The 16,706-nt window shown below is 39.5% G+C and overlaps 1 protein-coding gene across 2 annotated transcripts in view; it reads left to right on the forward strand.

Moving 5' to 3' along the window:
- Positions 1–1,185: 1,185 nt before the first annotated feature.
- Positions 1,186–16,706, forward strand: part of PRKX (protein kinase cAMP-dependent X-linked catalytic subunit) — a 60,984-nt gene continuing 45,463 nt past the window's right edge. For both annotated transcript variants that reach the window (XM_072849537.1, XM_072849538.1), the window contains exon 1: positions 1,186–1,701. In XM_072849537.1, the coding sequence (XP_072705638.1) occupies positions 1,518–1,701 (184 nt within the window). In that variant the 5' untranslated portion in view covers positions 1,186–1,517. The remainder of the gene's footprint in view (positions 1,702–16,706) is intronic.

Genomic DNA, 16,706 nt, shown 5'->3' on the forward strand with positions numbered 1-16,706 from the left:
GCAGAGATGACCTAGCATTTTTCCAAATTAGTCATAACCCTTCATGTCAACAAGCTAAAAGATAAAAATACATGTTAAGTCCTCTAAGTATCGTGACTGTAAATGAGGCCGTAAGGATCTCTTAAAATTCAGGAAAGATGTACATAAATTTGTAATTCTTATATATAATTTAGATATTTACACTCATTTTTTTGTACACACACACATAATTATTTCTCATTATTATTGAACCTACTCCACACAGAAACTAGTAGGCCTTATATTCCCATGTTTTCACATTTAATAAAAAGGGGATGCAAAATGCCACCTGTGTGACTTGATTTACATATCAGCTTTACAGATACCCTGCTTATTGGAGGATAGGGTAGGAGCTGTGAAGAGTGTAAAACCGGGCCAGAACAAGGCATGGAAAAAATTAGGATTTCCTTCCCAATTTTGACACGAACGCTTCTCAAGTGACTTGGCTCACACACCAGTTTTCCCTGTCTTTCAGCATAAGCGTCAACAGTTTCTTGGCCACCGTGGAAGGAGCTATTTCGGTACTCGACTGCTGCTACATTAGGTGCCTTCTCAGCGCGCCCGCCAGCCATCCCCAGCCACCTAAATATTTTGCAGGCTCGAGCAGGGAACACGGAGGGGCTGTGGCCGTTGCAATATCCACACCTACTTGAAAACAGGGAGTAAAAAACGCGTGAGAAACCCTTTGAAATGTGGGGATGAGGGACACGCGCTAACCCTGAAACAGCCGAATTACTCCAAGGCGCGCTCCCATGCGTGGGGAACGACTGACTCTTCCCAGAGCTGTCACTGGGAAAGCAGCTGGGCCAGGAAGCCGCTTTGCGAGGGCCCCATCAATTATTTGTAACTTTCCGAGGGGAGCAGACGGGACCTTCCCCCGTCCCCCGGCAGCCGCAGCACTGAGGGAGCGCGGGGGCAGGCGCGGCAGCCGCCAGTGCCCTCCTCCATCCCCCCCACAGCAGCACCGCGCTGCCTCCCAGGCGGGACGCGGGGGTGCGGAAGGACGAGCAATGGGCACCGGCGCTACCAGACACCCCCGGGCTGTGCCCGCGGCGGGGGGTGAGCTCCGCGCTCCCGTCGTGCGGCGGGGCCGCGCCTCCCCCCACCCCCTCCCCGCCAGCCCTCTGCGGGACCGTGCCGCAGCGGCAGGAAGGCAAACCCCGCCCCTCCGCCCCGCGTGCGGCGCGGCGCGACTCGGCACGGCACGGCGCGGCGCGGCACAGCGCGGCTCGGCCGGGCTCACCCTCGCCTTTGTCTGTCTGCGCGGCGGTCCCTGCTGCGAGTGGCGGGCGGCGCGGCGGCTGGCCGCGATGCTGAAGGGCTCCGCGCCCCCTCAGAGGCGGCAGCGGGAACGGGCTCCAGCCCCCGGGAGCGGCCACCCCGCCTGCTGAAGACTGAAACTTTGCGTCCCCGCCGCTCCCTCTCCTCCCCCTTCCCCTCGCTGGCCCGGCTCGCCCTTCTCCATGCGCTGAGCGGCCGCGGGGCGCCCGCTCGGCCCCATGGACGCCTTCAGCGCCGCCAAGGCCAAAATGGGGGCGAAGAGCGGCGGCGAGGCGGCGGCGGCCGGGCTCGCCGCGCCTCAGCCCGCCGCGCCGGCCCCCAGCCCCGCCGGCCCCGGCTCGCCCGCCGCGGCCGAGCCCGCCGCCTACAAGCTGGAGGACCTCGAGACCCTGGCCACCGTGGGTGAGTGCGGGAAGGGGTGAGGCGGCGGGACCGGCGAGGAACAAAGGAACTGCCCAGGTGCCTGCCTGCGGCCGTGCCCGGTGGCTCCCGGAGACACCCCGACGGCCGTCTGCCCCCTTCCCTTCCCGGGCGCCCTCTTTTTTTGGGCGCCTCCCCCTCCTCCGCTCCTTTCTTCCCCCGCCGCGCCCCGGAGCCGCGGCCGCTGGGCGTTGTGGGCCCGTTCTGAGGCAGCGGGGTTGGACCGTCGGCCGTTTAACGGCCGGCAGGTGCCGTTGGGGGCGATCCCCCCCGCCCCCCCGACACACACAGAGAACAGCGTCGCTGGGGAAGGGGCTGCCGGCTGGTGTTAAGGTTGCTCGGCGCAGCAGGGCTGCCTGTGGTGGCTGTACGGCGATCAGGCAGACGCGCTGTAGCCTTCGTGTAGTTTGGGAGCTGTGCTTTGAGTCTGCGGGAGGCTGTTGGCATTGTCTGTCCCTGGCGAGGTTGTGCGGGAGCATTGACGAGCCCCAGGGCTGCCAGTGTCATCGTCTCTGGCTGCGAGGTCGTGGTTTTGATCTGCAGCTGAACGAGCCTGTAGCCGGGTTTGGCCTGTCTGTGAGACGGGGACAGTCACTGCTGAAGCCTAAAGACCTTTTGGTGTAAAACCTGATTTGTCTGGTTTAACTTAATTTACCTGCATCGTGATAAAAAACTCATCATTTAAATGTAGTTGTCGGGCTAGCGAAGAGATCAAACAGGTTAACTGAATACAGCTAAGTATATTTCAGAATCCCAACGTGCTGTTGCCCGTGAATATTGATGTAAAGATGCTTTGCGTGTGTAGAATTTTGGTAGAAGGCAAGGTTACCTCTCACATCTACTACACTTACTAAAAACCGTCTGTAATCCGTGGCATTGCAGAGTAAATGCATGTGTTTTGTAACTTGGCATTTCAGACACCAGTGATGATGTTCATTGTGTTCATATCCACGCTGTGCTTCAACATACGTATGTGTAGCTACATACACTTTTGCACCTAGTTTGAAGGATTGTATGTTCAAGTATATGGAAGTTTTATTCTTTTTTTGTTATGAGACTGTGAAGTGATTTTGGGTAGATTTATTTGAGTAAGTGCTGTAAATCTCAATTTCCTTTAAGCTTTCTTCAGCCAAAAAGGTGTGATTTAAACCCTTTCTTAGTGAAGTTGATGTTTTTAATAGCTCTTTAAAAGTTGGAGTTGGAGAGGCCTAAGAATGTTGTGATCGGTGAAGACCATGTTATCATCTCTTGAAGTGCACTGTTTTTTGAGATAATTTTTTCAATTTGAAATGTGAACAGGCATTTTATTGAGAAATTAATTGAGATTATTAAGAGACTGCTTGAAAGGTTTGTGATTTTTTTTTTCCACCAGAAGTGGTTGATCTTGTTTGTTACATCATGACTAGTTGCTGTGGATACAATTGTCATCACAGAGGATTACGGCTTCAAGTGAAGCATAGGCTGCAGAAAAATAGTAATTTTAAAGAAAGCATAATAGTCATAGAAATGTTCCTGAGGCTGATGAAGAAATGTAGAATTAATCCTGGTGTCAATTCTAAACAGCGTATCTTTTTATAGAGTGTTCTTTAACGTGCTCCTTAGAGGTTAAGGAAGTGGAAAGTCATGATTCCACGAGGAATAGAGACTTAAGAGAGACTGCTTGATATGAAGACACAGAGAAGGGAATAAAATGTAAAAGGAGCAGATAGCTGCCTATCAGGGCACTGACTTCTGTCTTAAAGAACAGTCTCCCTTCCTTCTCTGTCTTCCCCAGCTTGATTTTTTTTTTTTTCTTAAGTAGCTCTGTCTGAGATGTCGACTGTTCTTTGCATCTCTCGCCACGAACTGTGGCATTCGTTGTTTAGTAGGGAGAAGGAAGGCAAAACACAAAAGTTGAAGGGTATAAAAATGTGCACAGCTAAATGCATAAGGCCTTACCTTATCAAAGAGCTGAGCTGGCCTACTGTAAGTTGGTTTTAAAATTAATTTATGACATGCCTATGCGCCTCAATAGAAGGCTGTCAGGAGGGAAGAGATCTAGCTCCTGACTGGGAAGCAATACAGCGGCCTCAAAGTGATACTGAAACTAAACACATTTATACCTGCCTCTGAGTGGCAGAGTTGATAAGAGATGCAGTGTCCTGCTAATGTGTCTGTAGTGCATCTGAGATCTGAGCCAGTAACTCTGTGTGAGCTTAGGCTGCTCCATATGCACCTACTAATATGCTACATTGCATTCCTGAGTTAAATGCGCTGCAAGTTAAATCAGTGCAGAATACCACAGAATACTATGTAGATGTGTAGTTTAGCTTGAAAAGCTCATTTTTTGCTTGGCTTAAACCTTTTTAAATTAAGTTATTTAAGTACAGCTTAGGTTTATATCACATGCACTGAAAGAGTATATCTACAGGTTTTTTTAGCAGTGGTTTAAGTCAATATTACCCTATCCTCTGTTTTGATCTCCCTGCACAAATAGATTAGATTAATGTATTGTCATCAATTTCACTACAGCAATTTAGAGTCGTCTGCAGTTTGATTGCTGTGATAAGAATAGCCATTTTCTTTCTGCTGATGTTCTCAAAAGCTGTGTGCTCTATCTGAGATATTTGGAGATGTTGGGGGGGGGGGGGGGGGCATACCCAGAAATTTCAAGACAGGAAGTTCTGGTATCTTTTCTACTAGAATCATTGTTGCTTGTAGACACACCCAGGCTTAGAAACAGTATGGCCTTGGAAACTATCAAGTTGAGAGTTGCAAAATAGGGAGGTGAGGTCCACGCTTTTATAGCTGTTTATGAGTAATATTTAAGATAACAAAATGACATTGGTGTCTGTGAGATTGTGGTCATCCCTGACTTTAGGCACCTTCTCTTGGAGGATGGAATAAAGTTCATGTAAAAATAATTTTTAAAAACCCCAAAATTGGAAGCAGTACCTGCTTTTGAATATAATAGCTACTGTTTTAAATATCCTTCATAGTCTAAGAGGATTAAAATCTCTCTGTTAACCCGACCACCATAATGCAGGCTGGATTGGACATGTTCTCTGTGATTTCTTTTGGACACTGTGCCTGCTTTAGCAAAGAACTCACTGTGATGGAAGAAAGAGCACAGGGGAAGAACAGTTTAGCATAACGATTGGGAGGACATTTATCTCCCCCAAACATCCCAGGACGCAATCTTGTTTTGGTGTTTGTGGGGCCTTTGGTAAAAGGCATTGGGAGCAGAGACTGGAGTACAGGTACAGTTTTGGGGGAAGTGCCCTAATATTTAGTCGATGAAGTGAAGTTTGGGGAGGGCACAGGAGTGGGATGCATACTGGTTTCTGACACTAAGAGAGGCTGAACAGGAAGAATATTTCTTTGAGGGTATTTCCTGAGAGGTTGAAGATGTGGCTTTGAACCTTTGAGATGTATGGTTTTTTTTAACGTGTCCTCTTATATGAAAGGTGAGCGCTCTTGCTCTGGAGCTATTGAAGATGCGTGGTTGTCCGCTTCTGTTTTTGACTTAGTTTTCCTTTCAAAGGAGGTCAAAATATGAATGTTTGCTCAGCACGCTCAGAAACTGCTGCTGAGACCAGGCTGAAATATTCTGTGAATCTCAGTTGAATTTACATATTCAGCTGTGCCAAGACTGAGGTAGTTCTGTGCAGCACAGAAGCAAAAATTTGTATGCCATGACCACCATGTTCATTGAAACTTAACTGCTGAAAGTTCATGGCCCACCCATGGCTCACCTTATCTGAAGCCATTTCAAACTTTTTGTAGGTCTGGTTGGTGGAAGAGAGAGACTGTGAACACTAGTGGCATAGCTTCTGAATCATCCTTGTTTTTGATGAGCATTTTAAGAAGAGCAACCTTCCTATTCCAGTAGCCAGAGCGGCTGCAGTTGGACACCTGACATATATCCTGAAATGGAGATACCAAATTTTTAATTATGCCATAATGAAAAAGTAATTCAGGTAAACTAGAATAATAAGTACAAGAAAACCAGAAGGTATTTCTTTACTTTTGGGTAGGTGAAGTTGGGAGAACAAATGTTATGTTCCTAAATGAAAAGTATGGTAATAGGGAAGGGGGAAGGAAGAGAACTCTAGGAGAAGAAAGATGACAAACTTATTCTTGCCCTCTCTCCTGGGAGATCTGTTTCTTGCCTTTTTCAAAGTGCAATGAATTCCATAGCAGGCTTTATAAATGTAAATTGGGTTTTGTAAATCTATTCAATTGATTGAAATATTTTAATAATAGTATTTTCATGATAAAGATTCTTTTAAACAACTGTTCCCATGAAGTGCTTTACACTAAACAAATGCAGAATAAAAAATTGGGCAAACCAGTATTCCAGTTTTTATGAGCATGGGAAAATTTTAAGAAGTACATGGGAAAAGTGAGGCACAACATATTTTTACATACTTAATTTCACTGTGTTCACACACACAATAGGGTAGCCAAATATATTTCAAATTACATTGTATCAGCAGGACAGTAGGTACAGAACTGTACTCTAATGCTGTAAGAAGGAATCTGCTCCTGTATAGGGCATTACAGTACTATTTTCCCTGTATAGTCTAAGTAAAAATTTCTGCACCAGAATAGCTAAGTTCTTCCTTACTAGCAAAGAGCACCAGTGGCTTTTTTTTTTTTTTTTAAAGGGGCTCAAATTAGTTCTGTTTCTTACCAAGTGTTATTTTTGGTTTCACTACTAAGGTCCTCACCTATTTAAAATATTATATTCTAGGGGATATGTGAGCGTTTTTTTCCTGTTTTGTCACCTTTTCTTGATACTGAAATGATAAATAATAATCCATGATTTTACTTGGCAATGTCCTTAAATACCACAAGTTTTGAAAGAAAACATGGTCTGAATGTTGTGACTGTAATGGTGACCTGAATTCACCATTACATTTGTACGTCTTTGAGACTTTAGTCATAAAGCTAAATGACTTGGATTTTATTTTCACTCTCTGTCTGTGGAATGTCTTTCTTACTTCATTTTTCCCTCCCACAAGATCATACTTGTCCCAAAATAAATCCTTAGTATTGTTATAGCTGATGCTCTAGAGAGAAAATGACCAGGTGTGACTCAGCTTTCTTCTCCTGCTTTTCCTGTTATCCACTGCTGAGGTGAATTTCAGTAGCATAATGTTTATTGTGGAGTAGGCAGCAACAGGTCCTTTCCCATAAGGTTCTTGTTCTCATTAGGCTGGAAAAAAATGGATTGAAACAAATTCTCTTTTACCTTTCAGAAAGGTCATAAAAGTGAGAGCATATGGAAGAAGTCTGAACATGTGAAAACTGAAAGTTCACATTTCTGCTTTTCTATCTTCAGTGTTTAAAATCAGTGTTGAGGTAAACGGCTAGTGTTTGCCTGTCACCTGTTTCTTTTGCCTTAATCTTATTTAGGTATCTAACTGATTGCGTAAAGAAATTCAGTATTCTTTCTCTGATGTTGTGAGCTTGATGGTATGTTACAGAATGGGCTTTGACACTCAAATATACTTCTTGAAGATAAATAATTTAAGTCCTATAAATAGCCCAGAGAAGCCCAATATACAAATATTAGAAGAAAGAAAAGGGTGGTGGAGTTTATGTACCACTTCTGTTTGTTATGAGAGGCATAGACATGTATACAGCAATGAAGAGTGAATTTTTGTGAAGTAAAAGACGGGAACTTTGTGTTTACCTTGCAAGGGCTTGTCTGGGCATAAGCTGTTCTTAACCAAATTAGTTTAGTTTAAACAATACAGTTCCCTTACTGTTGATACTTATCACTGTAAAACATCTTCAGCATTAGCTTGCACTACTCAGGAGTAGTTTAACACAATGTCTTTACTTGGGAAATCATCCTGCCGTTTTTACACATTGTTAGAGTTTTTTTAGCAGCTTCGAAGGTGTTGGTAAGTAAAATTTTGCTGAGTACTGTGTGTTAATGTGCACCTGGGATATTCAGGTGACAGGGAAGAGCAATTCTCAAAATTAGACTGTATCTCTGTTTTCCCACAGGAAGACTGCATTTCACATGAATGAACAAATGTGTCCTTTTTTAAAAAAAAAAAGAAAGAGAGGGGGAAGGTATATGATACAACATTCTTTTCACCATTGTTTGCACTTCACATTAGAGAAGTGGTTCAGTTTTTATTTGAAATATGTATTGCTTTATTATTATTATTCTTTTTTAATACTGAAAGTGGATCAGAGATTTTCCCTTAGTACAGCCTCGTCTTTACTATAGAGACTGTAAATTTAGAGTGCTAAGGAAATTCACTTGGGAGACAGGTGAGTAAATTGTGAAAGTAGTTAACAAAACACATTATATTTGGGGAGTAGAATGTTACAGAATGAGAAAATATTAAAAAAACACTTATGCCACTCCTTATTGTATTTCTGTGGATAATTGTAGTATTCCTTTTTTAATTTTGGTAAAAGAAATGTTCAAATTTTTTCCCTTTGTATTATATTTACCATTTTATTTTGGGTAAATAATATATTTCAAGGGTATCTAAATAATTTCAGTTGTGATGGTCAGACTGTTAAGTTGGCAAATTAAAGACTTCTTTCCTGAGTAGTCTCAGGGGACGGTGTTTGAAAAGATGTTACCTCTGAAACAGTGACTGATGTTTCTTTTCTTCTAAAGGTTTAGAGGGACAGGGTGTAAAATAGTGTTTCTGAGAGCAGTTTTGCCCTGAACCCATTGATAATCTAAAAAAAAACCAAAAAACATTCTGAGAATAATACAGATTTATCATTTTGGAAAGCTTCTTTGAACTTGAAGAAAACATCTTGTTCTACTCTGGAGACCATTCTGAAAATATTAAAATAGCAATCTCATTATGAAGATAAACTGTGTAAAAACAAAAGCTTAACTTAAAGGGCCACAGTCTTAATGAGCTCTGAAATTTGTGTTTTTACAATTCAATTTAATCAACTTAACTGTTCTATGTAAATACCTAAGCTTTTTCACTGAAAGATGAAAGATTCATCTTTCACAAAAGATGAATGGAGCAGGGAAAATAGTGTTGAAACTGTAAGTCCTAGCATACTAGAAGTGTTCAGAATGTGCTATTCTGGACATATCTACATTGTAGAATATATAATTACAGTTCTGCTTTTTAGACATACCTAAACTAGATTTAAACTGTTTTCACGTCATTTCAATACAACTGCTAGTTGTATTGCTAGAGTGCTTGTGCTTTTGTGTTAGTAAAATAAGCTTGCCTGAGCTGCTGTGTAATGCTCACACTGAAGGATCTGTATTACTATCTATACCTATTTTAAGGTAGTTTGAGGATGTTTGCATTGCAGTGTTACTCTTTAAATGTGTGGACGCTCAAATTTTCTTTTGGTGAATTCTGACAGCTGCCCTATCTAGTCTTAAATTGTGGTGATCTGTGGCATTTGTTCATGAAAACTTTCCACTCGACTGCCCTCTTTCTTCACTCCTGTCCCAGCTTGGAGCAGTTGATAGCTGGTCTATTAATTGATTGACAGTAACTTTTGTGTAAATGTGTTGTCATTTTTCTCCAGGGAATCAACTGGTCTGCTTCGATACGCTTCACCTCAGACAAATTGCTAGAGTGTGTGTGTTTTATTTATTTATTTATAACTGAAACACATTAAAACTAATGAAGGAAACACTGTTTCCATGTGCCTAAACTGCATGGTATACCATATTTCTGTATAATACCAATGGCAATGGAATGTTAGATTTGTTGGATTGGATTGGTCAGTGGAACCATTCCTGAAGTCTTGCTTTGACCCTCAACTTTCTTAGGCTATTGAAGGAGCAGGGAAGTCCAGCTCAATTTGACGTACATTATAGTTAAGTAAGTCTGAGCTGCACCCTCAGGCAATTTGAATACTTTATGAAGTATCTGGATTTCTGGTCTTGTGACTATTTGTTGGGGAGTATTTATTTAATACCAGAGTACAAGTAGATTGGTTATATGGTTTTATTTGGTTTGCAATGTATTTCATAGCCCTTATGCCAACAGGTTATGGTGTCTAAAACAGACTAATTTTTATGTAAAATCTTCTTTGCTCGTTTCTTTTCTGGATATTCAGTTTGAATATCACCTATAGGTTTCTCTATTGGATTATAAATTTTATATATATATATATGCATATATGTTTAAATTTATATAAACTCATAAAACATAAGTTCTCCAGTTCTACAGATTGATGTAGGAAGAGTAAGAGTATGGAAAAGTCTTCTGCTCATTTTCTGTCAGCATATATAGGACTTCTTAATTGGCTATCTATTGGACTTAGCAGATCTTTGTTTCTACAAACTATTCATACAGTATCTACAGCATGTAGCATTTTTAAACTAGGATGTTTTTTACTTCCTTAAAGGATTGATTCTGAGCTAATTTTTCATGAAAGGTCTTGTATCTGGTATTTATTAATTTGGTTCTACCATGCAATTTGCAAGAATTCAGGTGTAATGATTTATATTTTGTATTTATTGGAGTACTTGGGAAAAGCAACTCAAGGCAGAAGAGCTATATAATATAAACTGTTATTAGCAGTTGTAACCTGTGGCTTAGATGTGTATTTGTTTTTCTTGTGTACACTTGGCATTGTCTTATGCATACTTTTAAAAAGCACTAAAGCTATCAATGCAATACGTTATTTTGCCTGGAAAATGTGACTATATAGTATCTGACATTGTCTAATACAAGAGGAAAGCATGTGGAGCTGCCAAGGTTTGGGATTTTTTTTTCTTTTTTAACATGATTCTTACAAAGGAGGTAATAATTTGTTACCAAAATCATATAAAGTGATAATTTAAGGTGCCCACTATGCAGTATTTTTTATGAGTTTTGGTGTGGTTCGTCATTAAAATGTAGCTTCTTACACAGCGTTCTTGGCATTTGCTTATGTGTTGATCTGTTTGTATTGGGGAATATGGAGACTCTGAGCAATCAGAAATATTTATGGTAATGACACTGCCATTATTGTTGAAGGTGCTCTCTGGATTAAAGCAAAATGTCTAGTTAGTATTGCTTTTTATGCCTCTCAGGTCTTGCTGCAGTCAGTGAATTAAATGCTCCAGAATTGTTTAGGTAGATGTTAAGAGAGCTATCCCTCCATAGACGCTTCAAAACCAAGCTAAACTGGGTGTAAGATTTTTACTTTGCTGATTGAGTAATTAGGATGCAGTGTAATAGCTATATGGATGGCGAACATAAAAAATAAGAGTCTGGGAGCTGACTGTGTTTATGTGAAATTTCTGGGTGCTGTAATAGCAAATTCCTCTAGCCACCTGCCCCAAAACTGATGACAGACGTCTAGCCTCAGACCTCTTCCCTCCAGCTTGGTATTGGCTTCTTACAGCTCCTTGGGTGCAGGAGATGATAGCCTGTACAGTTTTAATTTGCATGGCCTGCCAAAAATAACTTCAGAGTATGCATTGTAAAATTTTAGTTTGTTTTCAGGAAGATTAGTGGGTAACTCCTTGTCTGTCCCTGGAGAACAAACAATGAGGACAGCTGCTGGTCAGTCTGTTTCTAAACTGAGATTCTTGTCCCCTCTTTCATCAAAATGTTTCAGGTCGCATGTCAGTATGCTGAATTTGTGTTCTGAGGCCACTAAACTCTCCCTGATTTTTGTGACTTTCAAAGCCTGTGAAGACTTCTGCACTATGTCTTTATTTAACCCACCCAGTTGTCACACTCAGAAGTGGTGGATATAGAAATTATACTGAATCAACACATTTTTCTTCACCTTTTTTAGTGACCAACATAGTTCAATACACTTAAAATAAATTCACGTTAGCAACTATATGTGTAGAAATTGCTCATTCATTAATATCTTTGGAAATAATGTCATTTGGGATATAATAAATTTAAAAATGTTTCTAAAAGTTTCCCAGTGTTGCAACGCAATTCAAATTATTCTGCTTAAATGCTTTCTGCATCTGTTCTAGTAATTTCACAGTGAGTAGCAGTGATTCCTTGGACCTGTTCATAGGAAATTTTCCTTGATTAAAGTTTGTTTTGTTACTTTTTTTTTCTGCTAGAAAAGGCATTTGGGAAGAAGCTGTGAGAAAGACTATGTCCTACAAGACAGAACCATTAGAAGGAAAACAAAATAACTGAGAAGACATTTGGAAAGAATCTGGAAAAAAGAACTAACAGTTAATGCAAAATATTTTAAAAGACATGGAAATATATTTCTTCTGGGGGGGGGGAAGTGTTTTTTTAAGTTAATTTTTTCTTATTTCAGCTATTTACATTTCATCCTTCATCAGTTGAAAAGTAGAAACAAATTGGGGCACATCCATTCTTGATGCTGTAAAGCCTATGAAGGCTATCCCTTTTAAGTGTTTAATAAAATAAACTATATCCTTTGTTCTAAATGTCTAAGGGAAGAGAATTTCTAGAATTATCTCAACTCTTTTTATCTGCAACATTTGACTTATTGTAACGTAAAAGATTTATTTTGGTGGCAGTGGAGATGATTTTTTGCTGCCTTTGTTATTAGGTAGGCCTAAATTTTTCAATACTCCTACTGTACTGTTGGTTGTGGGTTAGGCAGAGTACAGCCTTGTTGGTTTGATTTGGGATAATTCTGGGAAAACAGTGCTCTGGAAATCTGTGATAGGACAATTTAAGTGGGTCGTGCATTTTGTGAAATAACAGTACCTTGGTGATAAAAGCCTGCAATATAAATAATTTTGTATTTGAATCTTGATCTTAAATGTTTAATTGCAAGTGAAGTGCTTTGTCACTGTGTATTTGGAGACAAGGGTTCACACCTCTGTGTTAACTTTAAATATTCTTTCTGAATTTTACTGACTTTTTTACATGGTTGCTATTTGTATTTTAATAAAGAGGGTTCTTGGTGAAATGGGGACTACCAAAGCGGATGAATAGTCAGAGAAGGCTGGCAAGCAGTAACGGAGATGAATGCATAGGTGAGGCTATACCTTTGGTTCAGAATGTTAGAATTCCTACTTAAAAACGATGTTGGAACAAGAGAGTAGGATAAGGGGACTTAATGCTGTTTTGAGACACTCTTCTATTTTGTTTAGGTAGGTTGATGTTTCCTGAATATTGTTTCTTTTCAGAGCAAAACAAGTAGAACAGAGTGAAAGTCTAGCTGGGAGCATGGTTGGGTATTCTAAATGATTGTATGTGAAGAAACAAATGTTACTAGTGCTTGATTTGGTAGGTATATCTGAACTTGTAGTTGTTGCTAGTTAATACTGAGTGTGCGACGTCAGAAACTTTGTGGAAATAAGCCAGCTATGGATTCACTGATACCCTAAAGTTGGGCAGTCTTGCATGAAATACTGCCAGTTTATCCCCTATAATAAAATACGTTGATAAACCTCTCTTTAATCTTCACGTGTTTTGGCATTTAAAATATTTGTAGAAGGAAAAAATCTCCTGCTGGCAATTGGATGTAACAGCTAGGGAGAGATTCAGAGCTCCAGATACTCCCAGACTAGTTGTGATTTCTAGCCTAATTGGCTTTCATTTTCAATAGAGATGTTAGGAGCTGCATTGTTTGAGAACAAACACAACTTTGTTGCTTGGCCTCCCTTGGTTCTCTGAAATATGATTCTTGAAATAAAATTAAACAATGATTGTAGTAATAGGGGGAAAAAAAATCCAACAAAACCAACCTAGAAATGCTAGGACACTTGGGGGAGGGGGACAGCAGACAGAAGGAAAAAAGCCGTACTGTTTGATCACTTTGCTTTGGAGATCCTTCCATAGCATAGTTGGTTTAGTTTTATAAGCAAGACAAATTTTTTTTTTTTGGTGCAAACTATTGAATAATTTACCATAAAGTACAGTCATCTCTAAAGAGTTTTGCATGTCGTACACAGACCTTATTTTAAAGACTGAGGAACTCAGTAAACTTGACTTGACTAAAAAGGGCAGTACAGTGAAAACAAGTGCTTAGGGACTCTTTAAACATTGATGGTACTTAACTTGTGTACTGGCAAATCCTATTAAGGATAACATCTAATTTTTATGTCAAGAAGTAAGGTATTTGTATTAGTCATTGGCACAGCTTTCTTCTGGTATCTCCTGAGGAGGTATATTTAGGATAGTACAATGCTAGTTTCCTCTTCCATCAGTGATGTAGGAGGACCTCTTATATATGAAATAATTATTTCATCAGTCTCTGTCCTGTCTTCTGAGACTGTTACTTGTTCCTAGGAAATACGCAAGCATCTGAAACAAACTGCAGTTCACTTCATAGAACAGTGAGTACCTAATATGTCTAATAATTTTTCTTGTTTGGCATAGTTCATCTCTCTTTGGGGCAGAAGTATGCCTTTTATCTTTGCTGCTGAAAATTTAACATGCTTCAGCTTCTGTAAAAAGTGTTAATGGATGATAAACTAATAACCATCAGATACCAGTAACTTTCAGTTGCAACTGATTTGGGCTATATATGAACTGATGACCTGGCCCAGATGGATTGGTTTTGTGTTCATTTCTGATCCTTATATCTGGCCCTGCCTTCTAATTTTAGCACATTTGTGCTTGTGCACTACTTCTTTAAGAGTAAGTCCTGAATTATAAATTATATTAAAATGCTTATTCTTTAAAATTAATAATTTAAAATACATTTCTGTTGAAAGGTGTGCTATATCAACTACAATAGCGAATGAACCTCTTAGTGAGCAATGATGCTACAATTTTGGAGAAACAGAGTCTACAAGGGCATATCAAGTACTCTTGGCATGTGAACTACAGCTCATGAATTCAATTAGCTGTAATTTAATCTGTCCTATCAAGGTGGTGTTGGATTTGCTATTCATTGCTCTCTACGCCAGACTGTGATCCTGTTTTTAAATATATCAGACTAGGTTCAGATAATTAATTCTGAGATTTTATGGGGCGAGAGAATGGGAGAGAGTAGAAGTGAGAAGCAACTATGGCAGTAAACAACAAAATAAATTAACCTGTGGTTGGGTAAATGTGTATGTGTATATATATTGTATACCCATATATCTACGTATATGGGTATGTGTTGCTAAGAAATTTGATGTATGATGAAGACATACATAGGATAGCAGAGTAAAATAACTGAAAGTCTAAAAGAAAATACTGAGTCTTACAAAAAAAGATAACTTGGTTTTATTTTCAAGATTTGAGTATTAATGACTAACTGCTTTCAGTGACTGGAAAGTGAGAACACTGGAGACATAAAAAGGGCTCTGTATGGCTGACTAGCTTGTAACTGTGATATGATGGGTTGGAAATTGTGTTTCTATTAGTAAGGTCTATCTAGTAGTCTTCACTATTATTACTACTATATAATAACTTGATACTCTTTATGACCATACAGAACATTATTAGTTAAGATCCAGGAAATAACTCCTCAGGGCCTGTGGAACAGAGCAATTGATAAATCTTTAATGCTGAAAATTGGCTTCCATGCCGTATTCTAAATACACTATATGTAAAAGTTAGTCTTGTGTCTAGCATAGAGGTTTCTGAGAAAGAGTGAAACCAGGTAACACTAATAGTGGACTGATCAGTTTTGGATCTCAAGGTTCTGATCTCCTGATGCTTTTGACTGTCACAGATAATGGAGAGGGGGTTTTTTTTGTTTTCTTTCCTTTTCTTTTTAAAGCTTCACTTTCCATTTGAGGCATTCCTTAGATTAGCCAGTCCACTGAGGATGGAGAGCTGTCCGTGTGTATTGAGTCAGTGTATTGTCCAAACAGTTGTCCTGAAAGGCAGTTTTTAACATCTCAATTGACTTTTCTTGTGTACACATCTTAAGTGATTTGCCACTGTACTCCTTTGAGCTTAGTCACTGTCAGGTTAGTGGGTGAATCCAATCGATTGTTAGGCTGAGATTCTGCAATTTAACGTGAGTCTTGAACACTGGGTCATTAGTAAGGCTGGGATTTTATCAGCCCAGATTCAATACCTGCAAAAAGTTATGTGGCCTTTTCTTCTCAATGCATTTAAAAACTGAACTAAATTTGTTTGACAGTGTTTGAAGTGCTTTCAGATTTTATGGCAAGTTCTCAGATCTCACGGAAAGATTTGTGTAGGGCACATGCTCATGTATGTGTCTACTGTTTTCCTTCTTCTGGATTTATATGGATTTTTGTCTAAGGTATTGTTCAAATCCTACAACACGAGGATGAGGTGACTATTTTAATGGTGCCAGTCCTTGAATTGACAGATAATATTTAAGAAAGGCCTACTCGTAAATAATTTAGAAATCATAAATTTGAACAAAATTGCCATCAGAAATAACACTTGACATCTGTATTTTGAAAGATTATATACAATTTAAAGTTAAGCATATACTGTGAGACTTAGTATATAATGGGACTTACTAATGTTCTGTGTCCTGGTTTCCGCTGAGATAGAGTTAATTTTCTGCAATACAGGTTTTGATTTTGTTAGATTTAAGCCTTCTCACACTACACATACTGTTTTATATTGGGTAAGTTGGTCATTCTATAAAACTAGCTATCAAATAGTATAAAATGGGTTTGAAATCACTTACCTGCATTTTGATATAAATATTCCAAGAAGTAATGAGCTTAGCTCTTCTCCAGTGTTTATATTAGCTTGGAAATTTAGGAGTGAATATTGCAGCTTGGTAAGTGTAAATTGAGGTAAGCTAAATTGTGCTCACCTGTCCAAACAAAGCATCCTTTTGGTAATCTTAAAACCCTTGGCCTATGTGTGATTGAAGGATAAGTACTTCTCTTTTATTAAAATTATCCTTTTATTTTAAAGGATATTTTATTTCCCTACATCATTGGTGTTTACTTTTGAACCTTATCCTTCTCTTCACTCTTCATGTGACTGTATGAAGAATTCTTAGTTTCATATTGTGAGTCATGAATAACTTAAATCCTGATAAATTCTTTATGTACATATATATTTACTCTTTAAATATTTTTGTTCAGGAGCTGCTAACAGTCATTGCAAATGAGATTTATTTCCATAACCTTGTATGTCAAGCTTGCTTTTGGATGGGGAAAAAATTACTTT

This window comes from Ciconia boyciana, chromosome 1, assembly GCF_034638445.1.
Source record: "Ciconia boyciana chromosome 1, ASM3463844v1, whole genome shotgun sequence".
Taxonomy (NCBI): domain Eukaryota; kingdom Metazoa; phylum Chordata; class Aves; order Ciconiiformes; family Ciconiidae; genus Ciconia; species Ciconia boyciana.